The 17,961-nt window shown below is 34.5% G+C and overlaps 2 protein-coding genes across 2 annotated transcripts; both read left to right on the plus strand.

The window, feature by feature from the left end:
- The first annotated feature begins 5,367 nt into the window (after positions 1-5,367).
- Positions 5,368-7,654, plus strand: LOC108194356 (exopolygalacturonase). Its single transcript, XM_017361307.2, has 5 exons — positions 5,368-5,652; positions 6,007-6,327; positions 6,502-6,791; positions 6,873-7,089; positions 7,280-7,654. The coding sequence occupies exons 1-5, from the start codon at positions 5,368-5,370 to the stop codon at positions 7,514-7,516; spliced, it is 1,350 nt and encodes a 449-aa protein (XP_017216796.1). The 3' UTR covers positions 7,517-7,654.
- A 3,201-nt stretch (positions 7,655-10,855) lies between these two features.
- LOC108193202 (ethylene-responsive transcription factor RAP2-3) lies at positions 10,856-12,514 on the plus strand. Its single transcript, XM_017359761.2, has 2 exons — positions 10,856-11,193; positions 11,642-12,514. The coding sequence occupies exons 1-2, from the start codon at positions 10,986-10,988 to the stop codon at positions 12,274-12,276; spliced, it is 843 nt and encodes a 280-aa protein (XP_017215250.1). The 5' UTR covers positions 10,856-10,985; the 3' UTR covers positions 12,277-12,514.
- The last annotated feature ends 5,447 nt before the right edge of the window (positions 12,515-17,961 follow it).

The following is a 17,961-nucleotide window of genomic DNA, read 5'->3' on the forward strand; positions in this document are numbered from 1 at the left end:
TTTTATTATATGTTTAACATCATGAACAATTGCTTAAATGGTAAGTTGTGTTTCTCTGAGAGTGTTACCACCACCTTTTTTGTCTTTATCGCAATCTTGTGAAGGGTATGGCTTCAATTAATTTTTTTTATTTATATGGACTTTATTAATAATATCAATGCGTATTACTTATTTATTTGATAACTAAAACATGATAGCAACTTTATAGAGTTGTTATAAATTTAAATTGTTTGATTTTTAAAAATTAAAATTAATAATTTTTTGGCGATCTAGTTTTTATTGATGGGATAGTCGTTGCATTACAAAATCGTGGTCAACATAAAAGTGTTTTGAGAGTAGTATAATAATAATTATTATTAAATACAAAAATTATATGTACTAAACAATAAAATTATATGATGATGAACAAATTTTGGTATTTTGGTATCGGGTACTTCTGATGTTTCAATAAACTTATTAAAAAATGTTAACATAATGCTAATAATCAAATCCGAACCTAACGTTAGATTAAAAAATTCTGGACTTAACATTAGTGAGAGAGAAAAATTTATAGTTTGAATGATAAATTTCAAAAGACATAATAAATTGGGGGATGGACATCTATTTTCCCTTTCAGAATGACTTTAGATTTGAAAACAATAACACTTAGAGCAAGTCCAATGCTAGATGCTATATATCTATTGCTATTGCTATAATATAGCACCAAAAAGTGTTTTTTGGTGCTAAAATAAAACTTGCACTCCAATGCTAAGTTCTATAGCTAGTTTCAAACTTGCACCAAAAAGTGTTTTTTTGTGCTAAAATAAAACTTGCACTCCAATTTCTAGTTATTGATGATGTGGCAACATGGATGGATGCATCCTTGGTTTCAAATATAGAACCAAGGATGCATCTATGCATGGATGCATCCAAATATAGCACCCCTTTGGAGTCGAGTTTTTTTACTTTTGATGCTATAATATAGCAATAGAACCAAGTATGAGTTGCTCTGCCATCCTAATCTGGCCCGTTATCCTCTCTCTTTGAATATTGCGTGGGAGTATAATAGACAGTTCACAATTAAATTTCATGTACGAGTAATCTGATTAAGGTTCCACGCACCATGTCTACACGTGGGAACAACTTATGGATAACTCAAATTTTAACAATATTAGGAGAGTTTCAGAGAAACTCCGGTTCGTCGAGAAAACAAAAGAAGTAACAAATTATCTTTAGAAATGGATCAGCAATCCCTTAAAAATGCATCATCTCTTAGAAATGAGAATAGAATATGAATGTCATTGATATGCAAGAGAGTAATAAAGTTGGTCTAGCTTGTTTCAAAAGAGAAACCAAAAGTTAGTCTAAGTCTTGGTCTAGGTCTGCAAGTGTCCCTCAGGAATTAGATTCCATGGAAGACGTGTTCTTACTTCAACTTGTCCACTGAGGCTTCTCTAGTCCAGTATTTCGCATTATTTTAACCTTTGATGCTTAAGTTATTTTTTCACTTTTGTTGATAGAATTAACTTTTAAATATTTATTAATGAAAGTTGAAACAAGTTTACTCTTTTCACCTTTCTCATACAATATAGCAAAGAAAAAAGTGATTCCTCAATTCTCAGAACATAAAGGAGTGATAAATGATTGTAGGAGCCTTGCCATCTCACAGATACAGCATGCATAGAATGAGTAATATATTTATTGTGAATATTAAGTATGTTAAATTATGTTGCAATGGTTATACCGTTGCAGGTCTGTACGATATAGCCGAACATATCCCTATGTCCCTTTTACATGTCTATTATAGTATTTGAGAAACAAAATTGACCAATTTTTAACCAGACATTACAACATGCTAATTTGACTACGAGCGAGTCAAAATATACCAGGAGGGAGTCAAAATATTACAACTGCAATTTGACTGAAATTGATTATACTAGGAGGGAGCTTATCCTAATATCGCCTCGGACCATTTTATAATCTCAGACTCCTATCCCAAATCAAAAGAACTTATATGTTGTTATATGTACTTATGATCTGGATATGGTAATTAGTGGGCAATGAATATGCTAAATTTAAAAGCTGCCCAACTTTGAATTCCTGGTATGCATGCCTAATAGTAAAAGCTCAGGCATCTTATCACCCCCACCGTCCACGACCTAGACCAGTGATTATTATAGACTTGCTTTTAACGATGCTCTTCTTGATTCTGCGAGAAACACATGCATGGAGTTTGTCCATTATCTATATCGGTCTTTCTAATGTGTGCCCAAGGGCACACAATAATCACTAAATTATATAAAAATGGCCTATTTTGATTGGTGGAGTTGATGTGAATACAGGGGGGCCATCATCATTTATTATTCATCCACCAATCAAAAGGAGCTATTTTTATTGGAGTTAGGGACTATTGTGTGCCCTTGGGCACACCATAGAAAATCCCTATCTATATATGCATGATTGCACAAATAATTGTTTCATGAGAATCTCTCTAGCTTAGGCCCTGTATATTTGTTTGGTTTCTTCATCTTTATTTTGTAATAGCTTCGGCTAAATACTTCTCACATCTCAGACCCAAGATAACAGGTAGTTTGGAAAAACAGATGAAGTTTTCAAATTTCTCCAGATTCCTTTTCTTCGCACTTTCAAAAAATATCAAAAATAATAAAATTTTATAATATAAAAATTAATTAAGTGTATGCACTATTTCGGTCATCTATATATTAAATATTAATCGATCTCACCGTTTACCCATATTTCTTTTGCTTTTCCACTGTTTTATACTTTTTACTTCCATGCTCAATTCATCTCTAAATGCGGAGGAAGTAATTATCTCATCTAAAATTGGTTGAAAACGTTGATATCATGCAAGTAACCAGCTCATCTAAAACGTTAGAACGTTAAGACATGAGAGGAAGGTTCGGGATCTTGTAACTAAACACTTCTCTCCTTTATGAAAGGAATACGGTTGAAGAAGTAACTATCTTATCTAGGACTGATTGAAAATTTGGATATAATATAAGTAATTAACCGGCTCATCTAAAATGTTAAGACATGAGAGAGGAAGGTTTGATCGGGATCTCTTATAATTAAACACTTTAATTACTCCTTTATGAAAATAGTAAATTTCTTTGTTTGCGAGTTCAAGCAATAAGGTCGAGGAAGTAACTATCTCATTTTTGAAAATTTTGATACCATATAGATAATCGGCTCATCTAAAATATTAAGACCTGAGAGAAAAATTTGGGATATTATAACTGATATGGTACCATGCTACAGCAACCGTTATAGTGTCCGCCTCCCACTACAGTGCGCGAACATCCCAAAGTGAAACTCATCATTACAAAGTACAAGATAAACAGGATAACAAGCATGCACAAATCCCAAAAGGACACGGAAAAGGACAGTTGATACACCAAACAGACAACCATGCTGGGGAGCAGGTATGGATCTGCGCCCGCCACTGTAGCCACAGTGACGGGCAACGATCTATATAAAGAGCTCCCCAGCCAAAGTGAAAGGTAAGTGCAATTCCTCCCACAAAAGCTCTCCCCACAAAGCATATCGCACCCTACACATTTAGAGTGAAAACTCTCCGATCACCCTACTTGTCGAGCATTCCGATCACTGATTATCACGCTGGAGGCGCTTCACAGGAGACATCCCCGTGCGGCGTTGTTTTGCAGGTTAGGTCGCGACCTGGACTTCCCGGAACAGTGTATTGGAACCCTAGACGAGAAAAGGAGTTATCAATAACTAAACACTTAATTTTCTCCTTTCTGAAAGGGAATCTGATTGAATTCTTGACACGATTTTAAGACTCCAACAAAATATAATTTCAAAAATTATTTTTAACTTTTTTCCTTCTCGATACCCCTTGTTAACCCTGCATACTCTAAACCCGGGCTATGCATACTGTTACCTAGCCTATCCAAATTCCTTCTAACACACGGACGTTTTCTGTGAGTGGCATCTCTCAACTCTTGTTTTAGGCAATCAAACCATAAAACTATCCACATTCATACACCTTATCTTGAAGGAATAATTTCTAAAGGTGGAATATATTAATCAAGCCTTCTTCTATATAAAGTAAGTTGAGTACATGGGCTTCATGCACAAGACAAATAAACAAGATACCACCTTTGCTCTAAACTAAAAACCAATTCACCAGGAACATATGGCACCAGGCAAGTCCTCATCAGATCTTATGAAGGTTGGCTTAGAAGGATTTGCTATGCTGGAAGAATATCTGGGCCACAAGAAAAAACAGCAGCCTCAACCACAGCCCCTTGTGTATAAACAACACAAGTATTGGCACCAGCCACAGAAACCAACAGTTCAGGTAATTACCCAGGTTCCTGCAGCCGCTCAAGCAGTTCGTATCGATTGCTATGAGGCAGCCAAGTTCTATGGAGGCACCGTGATTGCTGATTATCCCGATAACAACAAGATGAAGAAATCTCCCATATATTAATCTGTACCTAATCTGAATCTCTCACCCTACTTTGAAACTATGTATGTGGTGTCTAGATATGTGATAATAAGTTAGCTATGCTCATGTTGCTTCTTACTAGTAATCCTCTTTCCGCGTGTAATCAAGTTCTTGTAGCTTAAGGCTACTATAGGACAGTGTTATGTATGAAATATGTCGTTGGTGCAAGTTGCAACTCTTTCTCAGAAGCTGGCAGAAAAGGGCTAATGGCTCTTGTTCTTGTCGTGTTGCTCGTGTACTAGATGAATGAATATGTATCCTTTCATTTCTATTGGAAAAATTATGTTGTTGGACAATGGTTAGAACTCCTGAATGTCTCATCAGCTTTCATTTACACACCTTATGTTTCTTGATCAGAGTCTGCGCTACAGAATTCATAATATCAACTGTCAAAACTTAGATATTTAGTCTGAAGAAAAGATATCTAAGCAAAAATATTTGTAATTTCTGTAATTTGTGATAGAACATATTTCAGGCCGAAGAACGAGATGGAATAGTATAACAGATATTATTGAGAAAATCATGACATATGGTTAAAAAAGAACCTGAGATGCAGCAGAGGAAGGCAGGCCTACCAAAATCTAAATATAGGGAAATAAGCATAAAAGAAACAAATAGCTATATTAACTTAACCACTAAAATCATGAGAATTATACGCAGAGTCAGGGCATTCCATATAAACTTATGATGGTGGAAACAAGTTGTTTTTTTTACAATTTCAGAAACTCAAATTTAAGGTGTAACCATGAAAAAGTGTCTGCTCCTGCAGGTGGGAGTTGTATAAAAACTTTAAAGTTTGAATTACTAAGATATTTTATGAGAAATTGAATAGATTTAATATAGTGTTAATTAGGTACATATCTGGTGCCACCAGGGGAGGTTTGTTGTACGTGGCGATGGCCATCTTGAGTAGAACTGGCACAAGATCAATTGCATTTGTTTTGTGTTTGGCCTGGTTCTTTTGTCAGTTCAAAGTTGGCCTTGCTAAAGGCCTCCACAAAGTTCCTGATCCTAGTGGTGCTCATCCTGCTGCTCCTCTTGGTGGCCATCAGAAACCTCCTGGTCCTCTTCCTGCTGGTCCTGGTGCCCAACATAAAACTCATGGTGCTGCCCGCCTTGGTACCATTTTTAATGTCCTGCAATTTGGGGCTCGATCTGGTGCCAGACAGTCGCAATCTCAGGTACGATAATGGTCTACTTAACAATAACCATTATCATGATTCATGCATGTACCAGTAAACTATTGGAGGACATAGTCTGCATGCCAAATCAAGATTAACATTTCAGGAGAGCTAAGCAATTGAACAATTAATATAAAAATCTGGCTTCAAGTTTTAAATTTTTTGGGTTGTGAAATTGTTGGTACATTTTATTTCAAGCTGAAAAAACGCTTCAATAATAGCCTCTAAATGTATATGAGAAGCAGGAAAAAGAAGATTCATCTACTTAAATTCATGAATCTGATCAGTAACAAACTTGGTCCTGTGTATACAGTGTTAATATATGTTCCAATGTCTGTTCATGTATAAAATCAGCCTTTTGTCAGAACATGGAGAGCTGCTTGCGATTTTAATGGGCCAGCATCAGTTGTGGTTCCCCCAGGGGTATTCACACTTGCAGAAACTGTATTTCAAGGGCCATGCAAAGGCCCTCCTCCCACTTCTATAACAGTACAAATTCAGGGAACCCTGAAAGCAGTTGGTGACCCATCGGAATACTCTGACAAGTATTGGATTTCAGTCGAGCACGTGAATGGATTGCTCATCACTGGCTCAGGCACCATTGATGGTTCAGGTCCTAGTGTCTGGAAATATGATGACTGCAAGGGTAACACTAACTGTGCTTCTCTTCCCTCTGTAAGTCCGATCGAACTTTTTTCCCAGAATTAATCTATAAACGGATGAGCATGATTTACATATTAAGTCATAAGAAGGCCTTGATATTTTAGCTGAGCAGATGACTATATTGTAGGGGTCTTGAGCACAATTCAGATGATAACAATTAATGGTTAATGTTTATGGAATGTGCAGTCAATGTATTTTAACGAAGTACAGAATGCACAAATAAAGGGACTGAGATTTCTGGACAGCATGGGATTCCACATGCACATTTCAAATTGTGCTGAATTCAGTATAATTGGTGTTCATATAAATGCCCCTCGCGATAGCCCCAACACTGATGGCATGCACATTAGCAGATCCTCTAAGGTTAAAGTTTTGAGGACCACCATCGGCACTGGAGATGATTGCATATCCATCGGCCAAGGAGCAGTCGACGTTACTGTAAACGAAGTCACTTGTGGCCCTGGACATGGCATTAGGCAATTACTTCCTCTGTTTCCCCTTTCTTCTTATAAATGTTTCAACTAGAAGTTAAATTCAAATTTTTGTTTGTTATACAGCGTCGGGAGCCTGGGGAAGTTACCAGATGAATTAGATGTCAACGGAGTAACTGTGACAAACTGCACAATAATAGGAACTGAAAATGGCATAAGAATCAAGACTTGGCCTGGATCAGCTCCAAGCAAAGCTTTACGCATGCTTTTCAGCAACATTGTCATGGACAATGTAGCGAATCCGATTATCATTGACCAAAACTATGGCAGCAAAGACAGCAAGGTGAGTAAAACAAACATACCATAATAATCCATGTACACGATCTACTAAAAACCTGCACTGGTCCATTTAATACAACAAGATGAAACCTCCACGAGCCTCAATTTCGTGATTTTTTTGAGCTTAAATCACCCATATGTGATCATCCAATTAATTTTATTAGGTTAATGAAAATTTAAATTGATTCCTGCAGCCATCACTTGTAAAACTCAGTGATATTACATATGAAGATATAAGGGGCACGTCATCGACGCCAACAGCAGTGAGTCTAAGTTGCAGCCCAGGGGCAGCATGTGACAATCTGATGTTAAACAACATAAATTTGCAACCAAAGATACCAACAATGAGGCTGGATGCTACTTGTACAAATGCTAAAGTGAAATACATTGGTTGCCAATTTCCACCACCTTGCGCGCCTCATCCCCCTTAACATCAACATGTTGCTGATAAAATTAGTGTAGGTATAGGCAGGACTGCCTCCTAGAATTTTATGCTATTTGCATCGAAGAGGTCTCTGTTCTTTTGTGTAGTTTAGGTGAATGTGGATGACTAACTCAGCTGGTATACATTGTATAAATCATGGACTTTTTAAATTCTTCTTTACTTTGTCACACAAGTTCTGAATTTCTCTCATCTCCATCTTGTTGCTCTCGTAGATTCAGTGAATCTGAGACGAAAATCTATGAGTTTGTCAGGTCAAATTTGAGGCTCCGAATAGAAATTTTAGTGAAGAATCATTTTTGAAGGTACAGCAAGATATTTCTAAAGTTCACCTTGGACTACTTTCTAATATTAGCTCTCTAAATTGATTTGGCACTTTCTATAGGCACTGCTTGGCCTGCTCAAGATCTGTCAGATACCTTCTGTTCTACAAAATCTGCCGAAATCTGTAAGATAAAGGCGCTACTAATATTCGGTACAGTCTACAATATAAAATGCTATTACCTTCCTCGAATTAAAAAAAATTTATAAAGAAACAAAATCAAGTTTTGACAGAATGCAATCAGGTTTTATTTCTAGCTATCGTTTGTATATTTCCCTTATCTTTCAGAAGACATGCAGTGATGTCGAAACATTGAAGAAAATGTCAAATTATAGGTCCTAAGAAAGTAATGAATTAGCTTGTTTGGAGATAATTGAAGATGGAGAGAAGAATGAAATGTTAAACAAAGAGCAAGATACAACTGAACAAGTAGCAAGGTTAGTTCAAGAGTTTTACATAAATTTGATAAGTATTATGTACTGCATATTCATAGTATGGTTTCCCTGACATAGTTTCTGTTTCTGAAGCTATTAGGGGAAAGGGGAGACAAACAGAAAGCTGTTTTGTTGACAACTTTTGCCTCAAATTCTGCTACCTAACAGCCAGTTTTGATATCTAGTTGTGTACTTGTGTAATAATTGTAAGCTTTTGGATGAGGGGACCTGACACTATTTATGCCTGTGACTCTCTCTTTATGGTCTTTCAGTTATGCTCTTCCCTCACCCTTCTCATTGTTTTTTGCTTCCCTGCAAATTTTTGCCAGCTTTGTGACCACTTCCTCCCAGCTTTTGCACACAAACAGATATATTTATTTTGTGTCCAAGTTGAGGAAATATCTCACTTCCCTCTCAGTGGCATTTTATTAGTATCTATTTATGATATCCTTGTGTATTGGGGCAAGGTATTCACCTCATCTTGACTTCATTATTTCCTTTGGAGTTTATAATACTCAGAACCCATAGCATAATGATTGATAGCCATTATTCATTATTTTTGCCCAATATCTAACGACTAACAAATATAGCAAAATAATATATATCTAATCCATATAGAAAAGTATGTGCACTAAAATCATTATCAAAACTGTAGAATAAACAAAATATATTTTTTCACCCGATAATAAATAAAATATATAGATTATACTTTTAAAATAACTAGTTTTAAATTCTATATAGATTTATATCATATGTACCGCTTCCTCCTTGGCATTCATTTTACCAATATTATTTATTGATTTATTTGAAAACTATTATCGTTATCTTAATGTTAATTATATTGGTTAATCAATCTTTTTGGTTTAATGGTTTTTCTATAGCCGTAATATATATAGGGGCCGTTTGGGTGAACTTAAAATAAGTGTTTAATGCTTAACGCAAAAAAAGTGGAGTAGAAGTTAGAAGCAAATTAAAACTTATAAGTGATTAAAATGTTTGGGAAAGGAGTAGAAGTCATGAAACAAAAGATAGTAGGCCTATTTGTTTGCCAGAGCAGAAGCTATTTCTGGCTTCTCCTTTTCTTGACCGTTTGTGTAAAGAAGCAGAAGCACTTTTAAGAAGTTGAGAATCCTAACTTCTCTCTCACAGCTTCTGCTTCTTTTCCAAACACTTTATTCACTTATTTACTTCTCACTCCACTTCTCTAATTTAAGTAAGAAGTTACTTTTTTTAGTCTTGCCCAAACGGCCCCAATATTCCCAACTTCTTTTAAGTAATTCTCCACTTATTACACAAACGGTACAAATAATTACTTCTAACTTATAAATCCAAAAGTGGCTTAAAAGTGTTTGCCAAACACCACCATAATCTCACTCTATCGTTAGCTTTTCTAATATATAAAAGTCTAATAACTATTGTATCTAGTGCAATTTATGACTATTTCTAAATTTGTTTTATATTTTCGTTAAATATATATATTATATTATATATAGGAACGGGAGCTTGATCAAATAATCTTTCAATTATAAAAATATAATTTGCTTACATGTAATATTTTAACTATAATAAATATTTTTTAAAAATATACATTTTTAAAAGAAAACTTATTTTTCAAAAGACAAATGCCCTAAATAACACGACTCTAAGTTGGAATCCTGATTTCATAACTTAAATTTAATCGAGAATTAAAACATAAAAATACTATAGGCTCTCCTTCTTTTTTGATGAAAAAAAATCAATACATTAATTGAAAGGCATGCGAAATCTACTTTTACAATCAAATCGGAATTGGGATGGTAATGAAACATATCGCTATTAAATCTTTATTTTTTGAATACGCAACAAAGTGACGATTTGAATATATGTTTCACCCGATTAGTTTTCACTTTATTGTTATGAATAATTGATCATATATATCTTATCTCGTAATAACCTTCAAATCTTAATCAGATCTATGAAAACCTGAATCAAAATTCACCAAAACAAAAAATCAATTGTTACAAGAAGAGATCAACGAAAAACCCCAAACGAATTGAAAATTTATTGAAAGAAAAATAAAATTTCAAACCAGAAAACAGAAAATAAAGAAATTGAGATTTTTCATTGGCGAAAACTGATATAAACCCCTAAAAATATTTTTTTTTAATGAAAAATAGGGTTGGGGGTAGTGAGATAGAATTTTAGTCGCCCTTTAATCTACAGATGGATTATTTTTTCTAAAACACAAAAATGCATGATAAGAAATCATTGATTAACTTAAGTTTTAGATATTACTAACTTAACTAGAATATGTACTTCTACACGAATGGAGAACATATACTCCATTTCAAAATACAAAACCAGGAATATTTCAGAGTGCAATACGCAATAAACATTTAAACTTTACATGCAGAGATTATTAAGGAGTATTCATCTACGAAACACGACAATCTCCAACCTACTTTTCATCCCTATGATCTCACTAATTCTTTGAGCTGCTCCATCCTCCACCGTCCGATCACTCCTGCTGTCATGCATATGTATAAAATCGCAGAATTTAATGCCACTCTCGTCATTTTTCTCTTTTTATTCGTAACCGTCGCAGCTACATAATATTACACCACACATGTTATAAATATGATGCCCCTACCACTCTGTTCGTACATTTCATTTTATTATTCTCTCTGAGGAAAATAAAAACTCTCTAAAAAGAAAAAGCAATCATGTGTGGAGGTGCCATCATCTCCGACTTCGAGCCACCCATCAGAACTGGCCGGAAAGTGACGTCACGAGACGTCTGGGCCAAGTTTGAAGGCAAAACCCGCTCGGATCTGTTCGGCTGGAACTCGTTTGACGACACTTGCCCACCTTTCTCCACCTTGGACGACTCATTTGGCGAGCCCAAGCAGCCCCATCACATCCAAATCAAAGGTATCATTCTTATTTCAACTAATAAATATTTATTCTCTGCTCCCATGATCAAAATAAACCTTTAACTTAATAGTCCAAATTATAAAATCGACTTGTGACACAAAAACCAAAAAATATTATAAAATCGACCAGACGGGTTTATTGAAAAATCTTTGATTGATTTTAATAAATATTTTATTGATTCATCGATTATATTTTAGTTTGATTAAAATTTTTTAATTCATTTAAAAAAAAAATCAATAAAATTTTGATAAATCCTGAATTGGTATGATTCCTGATTTTTACGATCGTCATCACATGGATCTCGATTCAGATACTTAATTTAGTTTTCTTAACAAAATTATGATTTAAAGTTGATAAAAACAAGTTGCTACTTGTTAAATTAATAATTTAATATGTTAATAGTTGAGATGTACCAAATTTTTATTTTGCATACAATATTTTGTAGAAGTGAGTCATGAGGCGAGTGGGAAACCGAGTCAAGAAGGGCACAAGAGGACTCGGAAGAATGCGTACCGCGGCATCCGTCAGAGGCCGTGGGGCAAATGGGCTTCCGAGATACGTGACCCCAAGAAAGGCGTCCGAGTCTGGCTCGGTACTTACAACACCCCTGAAGAGGCCGCCAGGGCTTATGACGAGGCCGCCAAGCGCATCCGTGGTGACAAGGCCAAGCTCAACTTCCCTGACCCACCTGCCAAGAAACACTGTGCTGGTGCACCCAGAGCTCCCCCCGAGTTGACTCAGTCGTATCCCGAGTTGAGTTACTCATCCACCGAGTCGACTCAGTCCTACTTCAATGCACTCACTCCCACCGAGTCGACTCAGTCGACCTTCAATGCACTCTCTCCAGCCGGGTCGACTCAGTCCGAGTTGGGTTATGACCCAGCCCAATGCTTTGGAACATTTCAGCCACCAAACTTCAGCCCAGCTCAAATGGCCACTCCAGAGGAAGAGCTTGAATTCAAAGAGCACATCACAAGCTTGAAGAGCTTCTTGGGACTGGAGCAGGAGGTGAGTCAGATGGGCTTCGACTCGGTTGATTACTGGGCAATGGATGATCTCGATGCATTACTTGCAGCTTAATTAATCAACTCAACATGGCCCATCAGCATCAGCAGCATGCAAATTATGAGCTACTAGCAGCATTAACAATAAAATAAACTTTGTTTTGAGTATTAATATGTGTGTTATGTTTTAAGTAATGTGTTTATGTGCTTGGTGTTACTAATATCATACTTCTGTAATAAAAGTACTAGCTAGCAGATGACATTTCATGTACTAAAAATAAATTTGCGTGCTATGTATTTGCGTCTTTCATTTCCGAGTGATGTAAAATTATAGTTAAACTGAAACAAATTATTCTAATACCTCAATCTTAGAAGGGTTGGTCGCAGTGGACGGGTTCGACGGCATATAGTTTATGTATAATCGATAAATATCCGACGATCAGAACTATAATTTTTTTTTAACACATCCATATGATTTATGGATTGCTGGATGAATAATCAGCGATCAAAGTTATAATATTTCTTTTAACATGTTCATAGTTTTTTAGAGCAAGTCCATTATCAACGTAAGCTCCAAAACTCATATTTAGATAATGTATAAAAAAAAAAGGATTCCAACACTATCCTAGTGATTCACATCAAATCTGCTAGCCATTATCTATTTTTAGGTAACTTCTAGTTATTACCTATGCAATATTTATGAATAAAAAATTCATCTTCATTCTTCTTTTTTTGTCTTTTTTCTTCTTCTCTCTTGTCAAATTTATTATTAAAATAATAGTAGGGAAACAAATGTAGGGATTGCTATTGAAGTTGATACTTAAATAGATCACCTAAATTACCAAAATTCACTAGGATTCATTATATTATATCATTAATAGGTAAGAGCAACCCCAACGGTGTTACCTATTTTGAACCCCTAAAATATAATAAAATAATGATTACCAAAAATATAGGTAAGCAAAAACTTGTTTTACTCCAATGGTATTTCCTATAATCATCCCTATATTTGAAAAAAAAAATATTTTTTAGAACTTTTATTATGATGGGGACATGGGGTAGATAAAAAAAAAAGGAGAGAAAATGAAAAATGAAAGAAAATGAGAGAGGGAGATGAGGTGGAAGAATTAGGGGCTTAACTTTCTATCCCCTAATGAAGGGGTTTTGTTTTCTCTCACCCAAAAATTTTAGGTAAGGAGAGAATGGTTGGATTGAAGAATTTTTACTAGTCTCCTATCTTTGTCCACATAGGCTCATTATAGGTAAGGGAGATGTTTCCTTGGAGTTGCTCTAATGAGACGATTAACCTAGTGGACTTGCTTTTAACCGTTAAACAGAGATTCGTCTGGCGCTTAAAATCACTGTACATGATTATTTTCTCCGTCCAGCAGTTAAAAGGCACAAGAAATATTAGAAAAAAAAATGTTATAATCATGATAAGTAAATATTAATCCCACGATCCATAAATGATATATAATTAACCCGTTCATAGTCATTAATGCATGCGACCCATCTTAGAATAGTTTGCAAAGATTACTTGAAATTATATGTTTTTCAAGTAATTTATCCGTCCACCACGGTCATCAATGACAGTGGACCGCGACCTATCTTAGAATAGTTTGCCAAAATTATTTGAAATTATATGCTTTTCGAGTAATTTTCTAATTACAACGCGGTAAAAGGGTGGGAGAGCTCGAGTCCGAACCCATAGGCCATATCATAATCCATTGTTTTTGACATTCTGCCGCTGTATGTGCAGTTGATGAGAGTGCATACAGAGGACCACAGTTAGAGAATCAGAATTCAGAGAACAGGAACATGCATTTTCCCTTGCAAGTAGTCAAGGATATGTCACCGAATATGGAACATGGTAGATATTCACTTAACTTGAACCTGGTGAGTCTAAATAAGGTGCCTTGCATGGACCACTTTTCACCCAAACCTAGTCTATAGATACCAAATTCCACAGTTTCTAACCTATCTTTGTTCTGCCCACCAAACTACAACTTCTAATTACATGCAGTTTGATTTTTTGATAAATATTTCAGCTATTTGTCATATAATTAAAATTATTATTTTTAAATATTTATTATCAAATAATAATGTATAACTGATATTATAATTCATTAAAATATATATAAACAATAAATTCAAAAAATATAAGAATTTGTATCAAGAAGTCAAACGAGTTTAGGAAGGAGCATTAAGATACAGAAGCTGAGACTTATAAATATTTTTAAAGGATGCATAATGCATTTACAAATAGGATTTTTTAAGTGTAGGATTTTTTGTTTACCAATATGGTAAAAACGATCATTAAAGCTGTGCATCTTGCTTGCTGGAACTATGATTTATAGACAATGATATAATAATGATTGATAATGACATTCATATATTAAAATAATCCGTATTCGGAAAGATGCATGAACCCTCTTGATATTTATCTTAATCAAAATGAGTAGATCCTTCTTGATATAAAAAACCATCAACAAAAGTTGATTGAAAAAGCTTGAAAAGCTCCCCTCCCGCGGAACTATCTGCTAGCTTCATCAGCGCAGTCCGGGGTTGATAAATATTACTCCCTCCGTCCTACCAGATTTTTTACAGTTTCCTTTTGAGATATTCCATCCAATTCATTACATTTCAAAACTTATTAAAAATAATTGATAGGTTCCACCACTACCCAACTTTTCCTCCCTTTTCACACTACTTTTTCTTTCTTTTTACACTACTTTTACTCCATTATCTCTTTTTTATACATTAAAAATTAATGGGTCCCAACACTTCACCTACTTTTCTTTCTCATTTTTACTATTTTATACATATTTTTTAACCTCCATGCCCAAACCAAAAGTAAAGAATTGGCTGGGACTCAGGGAGTATCAATTTAGGGGTCGTTTGGTTGAGGGGTATTTAAAATGAAATCAGTATGAGTTTCGTCCATTCCAAACCAATATCTGGTGTTTGGTTGAAATAAAACAAATTTTCAAACCCATCTCTCAAACGCACGAGGTATGGTTTTTGATACCCAAAGATGAGATGAGTATGGAATGGGGGTATGGATATCAGTTTTATATTTATTTTTTGTCGCTATTTAAGTAATTAAATATTAATATTTTTTTTTAATGTTAAATTAATCAATTATGCAAAAATATATAACAATAATATTTTTATTAATATAAATAACTAATATAATTATTTTTAAAAAGTTAAATATATTGATTCCAATATTCAATCAAACACATGATATCAAATATGATTTGGGGTGTACACGGGTCGGTGAGACCGACCAAGATCCAAATCGACTATATTTCGTCCGATCCAACCTGAACATTTTTAACCCGATTAGTAATTGGATTGAAAAAGTATTAACCCGATTTAATTGGTTTGGACATAAGTTTCGGATTTTATAAACCGATCTAACCCAACCCTGTTGAAAAATATAAGAACATATTAAATTTATCCATCTCATCACATATTAGTCTAATCCATTTTGTTTTATTGTATTTGTGTGCTCCTTAAATTTAATATAGTAATTTCTATTTGTTATTTAAATATATATGAGGTAAAATTTATGAATGAGAATATGAGATTAATTTCATTATTATGTATGTTTAGGAGTACGCAAACATGAATATTGTTTTTTTGTTAAGTAAATGTATTTATGGCCTAAAGTTTATCTATTCAAATAGCAAACAAACGTACATGAATGAGAATATGAGATTAAATTCATGAATATATTTGTTCATTATTTATTACTATTTATTTTTTTAACTAAAGTCAATTTTATGTCTTTGACAAGATTGTTAAAGTATTTTTCAGTGTAAAAAAGTGGATGTTGAAGACTTATTTGACACAGACGATTATAATATTTTGCTGAACTCTTTTTCATTTTTAAGAAATTGAGACTTTTTTTTTTTTTTTTTTAACGTAGGAACCCGCAGCCGCTACTGCAAACTACGTGAACCAAGGTAAACCGCACCTAAGCGCGACAGGCTCTGATCCAGGAGGCATAATCACCAATTCTGCTCCCTTCGGGAGTCGAACCTGTGACCAAGAGGATACTTGTCCCCTCTTTAACCAGCTGAACCAACCCTTGCGGGCAGATATTGAGACTTTCGATTCTAGTTATCTAATTTATCAACCCAACCAAACCGACCTAAACCGAAGTACAACAAATTGGTTTGGTTTACAAATTTATACGGTTCAGGTTGAGTTGAAATTTTGAAAATCCGATTGAATTAGATGGGGTTGATAAATTTCGTCAACCCGCTCAAACCGAACCAGGTACACTTCTAGATATGATATCTTAAACTCATACCTTCTTAACTCGATTTCTCATTCCAAACTCATATTACTCCGCGAACCAAACGACCTATAGAGTTAATATAAATGATGGTTGAGACTAAAATAATAATAATAATAATAATAAGCAATTCATTAATCGATTATTAACAAATCAAGGCTCTATTATATATAAGTTTTCCAAACTCATATCACTCCGCGAACCAAACGACCTATAAAGTTAATATAAATGATGGTTGAGACTAAAATAATAATAATAATAAGCAATTCATTAATCGATTATTAACAAATCAAGGCTCTATTATATATAAGTTGCTATGCAGAAGCATATATATATGCCAATTGTTCAATTATGCCGATTGTTCAAATTACATGACTAAACAAATCACGCACATAAGAATAAACTATCGGAGATCATTCCAAGTCCTGCTCCAACAAACTCGAAGATATAAGTTTGAGTCTGATATTTAAAACGAGTCGGACCGATTTTGAGTTAGGTTCTACTTAAGCATGTGTCTGGTTGGACTATAACTCAACTCGAACGCAAAAACTTAGCTGTATGTGTTTACAATTATCAATTTAGTATTTATATTAAAAATTAATTATAACTTATTTGCAGTGTTACAGAAATCCGGAAGCGTACATAATCAATTTAACTATCGAATTAGGATTAATCGATAATCAGGAATTAATCGGATGTATTTTAATATTTAGTTATTATTATATTAGTTATTTATTAACAAAAATATATTTTATTATATTATAAATTTTATAATTGTTAATATTTAAAGTGACAAAAAAAGAAGTGATATAGCATAAGGCTGAGCAAACGGTCTGTTCGGTCAAAAACCGAACCGTACCGAAATAACCGAAAATCAAATTTTCATATTTTTTTGAAACCGAACCGAATCGTATTTGTTTTTCAAACCGAAGCGAACCGAAATTGCTTCGGTTTTTTCGGTTCGGTTCAGTTAAAACTGAACTTTGTATACTTGAATCTGCAACTCGTAAACTGTTCAAGAATCTGCAAGCTTGAATTTCTAATCAACATTTCAGAGATAGCCTTTGCTCCCTGTAAAGAATAGTAATATAAAGCACACTATTCAAACACCCGGAATCAGAAAGTTGACATCAGATATCTGCAGGATAGTTCTCATAACCCAAAGGTAAATAATCTTTCTTCGTTTCCTATCCGAGCTCCGTTTAGCTGCAGCTTCTTGATGCCAGTATTCGGTTAAAAGTTAAAACCGACACTCGGCAACTCGTAAACTTGAATCGAAAGTGAAGCAGAGAAGCTGGAGATGAGAACGGAGGGTGGATTAAACGACCGGCTCAACTCATTTAAATATCAACTCCAAAATTAATAATAAGCTAAATACCAGCTTGGCTCGAATTACGCACCTGTAGTATCATTTTCATCACACGCGAGCTTTTGTTGTTTACTTCTATAAAGTAT

The sequence above is a fragment of the Daucus carota genome, chromosome 7, assembly GCF_001625215.2.
Source record: "Daucus carota subsp. sativus chromosome 7, DH1 v3.0, whole genome shotgun sequence".
Taxonomy (NCBI): Eukaryota; Viridiplantae; Streptophyta; class Magnoliopsida; order Apiales; family Apiaceae; genus Daucus; species Daucus carota.